This window comes from Carex rostrata, chromosome 1 (assembly GCF_964058835.1).
Source record: "Carex rostrata chromosome 1, lpCarRost1.2, whole genome shotgun sequence".
NCBI classification, from domain to species: Eukaryota; Viridiplantae; Streptophyta; class Magnoliopsida; order Poales; family Cyperaceae; genus Carex; species Carex rostrata.
In genome coordinates, this window is record NC_135918.1 from 12,529,872 (window position 1) to 12,534,269 (window position 4,398).

At 34.5% G+C, this 4,398-nt stretch overlaps 1 protein-coding gene across 1 annotated transcript; it reads right to left on the reverse strand.

The window, feature by feature from the left end:
- Positions 1–3,505: 3,505 nt before the first annotated feature.
- Positions 3,506–3,946, reverse strand: LOC144560229 (uncharacterized). Its single transcript, XM_078309424.1, has one exon. The coding sequence runs from the start codon at positions 3,944–3,946 to the stop codon at positions 3,506–3,508; it is 441 nt and encodes a 146-aa protein (XP_078165550.1).
- Between the last annotated feature and the right edge of the window lie 452 nt (positions 3,947–4,398).

Consider the following 4,398-nt stretch of genomic DNA (forward strand, 5'->3'; position numbering starts at 1 on the left):
TTCAAATTACTAGACTACAAACAAACATTAGTTAGCTTATGAGGGGGCTAGACTATATAAAAGTTCAAAAAACTCAAAAGTTTAATTAAAGTTTAATATACATAATTAAGAATTTTAAAATCATAGGGTGGGTTAGCACCGCTGACCTATACATAAATCCGCCCCTGGTTAAATCCGGGAAGAAGCAATGACAGAGATAAAATAAAAATATGTTATATCATGGAGTATAATAAGATTTATTTGTGATGAATTAATTAATAGAAGTATGTTATATAATGTGGTGTAATAATTTTTTTTTCTTGATGATTTTCGAGACAATCTTTTGACGTGCAGTAAACTTACCGCACAATAAGAATATTAAATTTTTAACAAATTTTGTAAAAAATGTCAACACAAAAATCATCAGAACTGTAGCATAATATTGTTCTTTCAGAGACACCAGGGGTTCTTCTATTGTCATGTCAGGGACCATTGCTGGACAGAGGTCGATCGTCTGGCATCCAGTGCTGCGGGGTCCAGACTCCAGAGGTTGCAGATATGGCATACAACAATGACAATATCTAAATAATGGAGTGATTTTCATTGAGAACATGGAACAACGGGATGTTTGTCATAGGTACTTCAGTAGTTGGTCAAGTTCCCTGTTACCAAGTTCTTTTTGGAAGGGAGATCTGTGCTTAAATCTGGACTTTATTTTATTGCTGTCCATTACAGTGAAGGAGGAGAGGAAGTAAATGATGGCACTGAGAAGGCTTCTAATAAGGAAAAATTTGAGCTGTTCCATGTCAAAGGGAGGCGGATGAAGGTTGAACTGGTTGCTGACACAAACGACACAACCATTATATATGGGGATAACTACGTACCACTATGTGGTTGTCCCTACTGATGACCGGGACCCATTTGAAGAGAGCTATATGCCCATAAAGTACGTTTGTGTGCCATCCACTGGTAATGATGGGGGGTGTATCTTGTTATAGTATCTATTTTGCTATGATGGATCGATGATGGCCAGCCTAAGCCGGTGGTGCTTGTCCTTGATGAGAATCTGCCGATTTGGTCGCTCGCACCAGTTATTTGGTTTCAGCCAAGCTTTGTTTAGCCGTTAGGAAAGGACACTATCCGAACATATATATATTAGTAAGTGCTAAGAAATTAATATTACTTTTGAGTCGCAAAAGATGCTTTGGCTCGGTGTCAGCAAAAGAGGCCAACTCTATGAGGGTGTTTATGCTATAATATTTGCTATCTTAGATGCTTAACTGATATTCCTGCGAGCTACATATATAATTTATGTAATTCATGTTACTTTTGAAAGTAATTAGTGTTTATGCTTTTGTTCCTTGCGCTATCTGAGGTATTTTCGTCATTAATTACAACTTGATTGTTGAGCACGTTTTTAGTTCTGATGTATTAAATTATTTGTATACTTGTAGATATCTCTACAATTTTTTGAGGGAACTCATTGCGTAATATATATCTGATGACTCCATGGCCTAGCTTTTCCAGAGGATCCTATATGATCATAAAACAAAAGTTAAATTAATCATAAATGGGGCCTATTATGGATCCAATATTTTTACCAGATAAAAAATATATTACAAGAAATGGAAAAAAGAAAAGTTATTCGGAATGATTAGAACATGTTATATCAAATTAAGAAAGGTTGTGAATTTAGCGTAATCTAGTTGTACGAGTTAATGAAGCCATACTTAAATGTGGTCCGTTGGTCGATTCAAATTGTTGAAATTAAAGAACATTATATTTAGTTTTTTCGTAGTAAAGTTTAATGAAATTTTATTTCTATTTACCTATCAATACAGTTGATGAAATATCGAAACATCAAATAGCTAGCTATAAATATTTATTTAATATTTAATCGAAGCTCAGACATAATCAAATTTCAGAACTTTTATGCTGTCTATGTTAAATTGGTGCAGTTTGAGTTGGTGAACACATAGATTCAGCAAAAGTAAAAGTCATCTCTTCGATTTAAGAGAGTTTCACTGCATGGTATAACTGTAGCTTCTTATCTATATTGATTCGGCCTAGTAATCTCCAACGAAATTAATTAATAAGAAAAACTATAAAATATAAAATAGAGTTGAAAATTGTTAGTCGACGGAAAGGAAAAACAATTATTAAAGGTCATTCAAGGAAAAGAAAAATTGATGCGTGAGAGAATGAAATTATCAATTGGGGATTTCAAGTGGGTTGAAATTGATTATTGGACCGCAAAACACTTCTCCATATGAAAAAAGCGAAACAAAAATAAGTGAATCGAATAAAAAGTCATATAAAATAAGAATCGAAAAAGAATGTAAAATAATATAACTGATTAGATTCAGCCCAATTTATAGGAACTGATCAGTCAAGCAGCTAAGTGTAAAAAAAAAAAAAAAAAAAAAAATACAAACTAAATTGAGAAACAATCCAAATGTCCATTCAAGCAACAAAGATAAAGACGCGCTAATTATATAACTTAACAACGAATTGAAGATAGCATGTCCGGGCGATAAAGTGTAAAGATAGCTTGACACACTAAAAAACCTCTCTATAACATCTTTTAGGAATTATGAGAAAATAATCAATAAAATATTTCTTAGAGATGTATTGTAAAATCATGAGAAATTGTCAATGAAATATTTCTCTCAATTCAATTACAATTTCTAAAATTCCCCAAAATATTGGTCTTAGTTGTAAATATATTAATTATTTTTCAAAACTTGCTTATATTTGACTCTTGTTTTATTTGACAACGAAAAAATGGGAAAAAAAAAAAGAGAAACGAATTAAACAATAAGTAATGATAAAAAATAATTTTTTTTTTTTTTTTCATTTGCAACCAGAAATTTCGGATGTTATCTCCAATTAAGTTACTAAATAAGTTACTGATTAAGCAAAATAATTTTGATGTGTGATGAAGAATATTCAAGTATTAATTAAAATCTTGACAATCTATGAAGAAACTTAATGCAAAAAGCTTCTTTGGTGAGAATATGTACCGAAAAAATATCGCCAAATAACAGGGAAGCCTGCTCAGAAATAAAGTGAAGCTACTGCACTTAGGGATTTCCAGAGCAGAGATATTTGAGTTACTCCCTTTTGGGATTTTAATATCATATATAGCATATTGAAATTTTGAAATTCGAACTCATTAGTCATGGCAGTCGATTAGTATAGGATGAAAATGAGAAATATTAAAACTATAAATATTAAAGGAATTGTTAAGACTATCGGTAACGGCTTCAAACAGTTCAGAAATCAGAACTTGATATGAAATCCTGCTAGAAGAAAGGGGTATTATTTTCTTTTTGAAAAGCTTAGTAGAAGCTACTAAGTGATACATTCTGTAACCTCAATGCAACATCCTGCATTGGGTGTCAGCTTTGAAACAGAAAAAACAACAATTAATATGGCTATTCCTAACACAATCTAGCCCACTCCTGTTTTATTTGTTGTGCCCCTGCAATAACGCAACCACAAGGATCCTTCCTCTATAATCCTCTCAGCCAACTGTCTTGGAGGCAGTTTTTTTGTTGCAAAAGACCTGTTCATTTCTCTGCCGCCAAATGAACCAGAGACCTGACATAAGTCTTGATGTCCAGGTTGCTTTGTTGATATTAGTTGGACGGTTTCGCAGTGAATTATCCCACCTTTCTTCTACAGAATCCCCTCCGACATTCATGCGAACACCCAATAACACTTGAATCTGATCCCACACATGGTTAGCATACTTACACGAGAAGAACAGATGTTGCGATGTTTCCAAGTTACCATCTCCACACATCACACAGTGGAGGTCACAAGTGAAGTGCCTTGTTGCCATCACCTCATGCGTCAGAAGCTTGTTATGAAGTAGAAGGCATGTAAAAATTCTGACCTTTGCAGGGGCAGGGGCAATCCAGACATCCTCATATTTCCATTTAATCCGGCCACCCCACATCATGTTCTTGTAAAAAGAAGCAGCAGAATAAATACCAGAATTTGACCATCTCCATCTCAATCAATCAGGAATTTGAGTAAGTTGGTGTGTGATAGTCACATGAGGTGCTAATTCTATTGCTATGGGTGTTGCATCTCGAAGGGAAATACGTTGCAATTGAGGTCTCGGTAGGCCATCTTTCAGCCTTCGCAGTGGGGTTTCATTCCATGCATCGTACCAGAAGGAGATTGAGGCCCCGTCGCCTATTTGCCAATAAGTGCTCCAAATGAATAGGTATTGCATCTTGATTAGACATTGCCAGAAAAAGGAACCAGAAACAAACCAAGTTCTTGGGCCTCCCTGCTGAATTCCATTTCCATGTAGTCTCTGTATGATTTCTGACCAGAGACAATTAGGGTCTGTTTGAGCCTTCCACCACCATCTCATTATCAAGGAAATATTCCTGATCTCTAAAT

What these genes read in the sequence shown, in the direction of transcription:
- LOC144560229 (XM_078309424.1), bottom strand. Translation starts at nt 3,946, where the DNA reads ATGATGTGGGGTGGCCGGATTAAATGGAAATATGAGGATGTCTGGATT.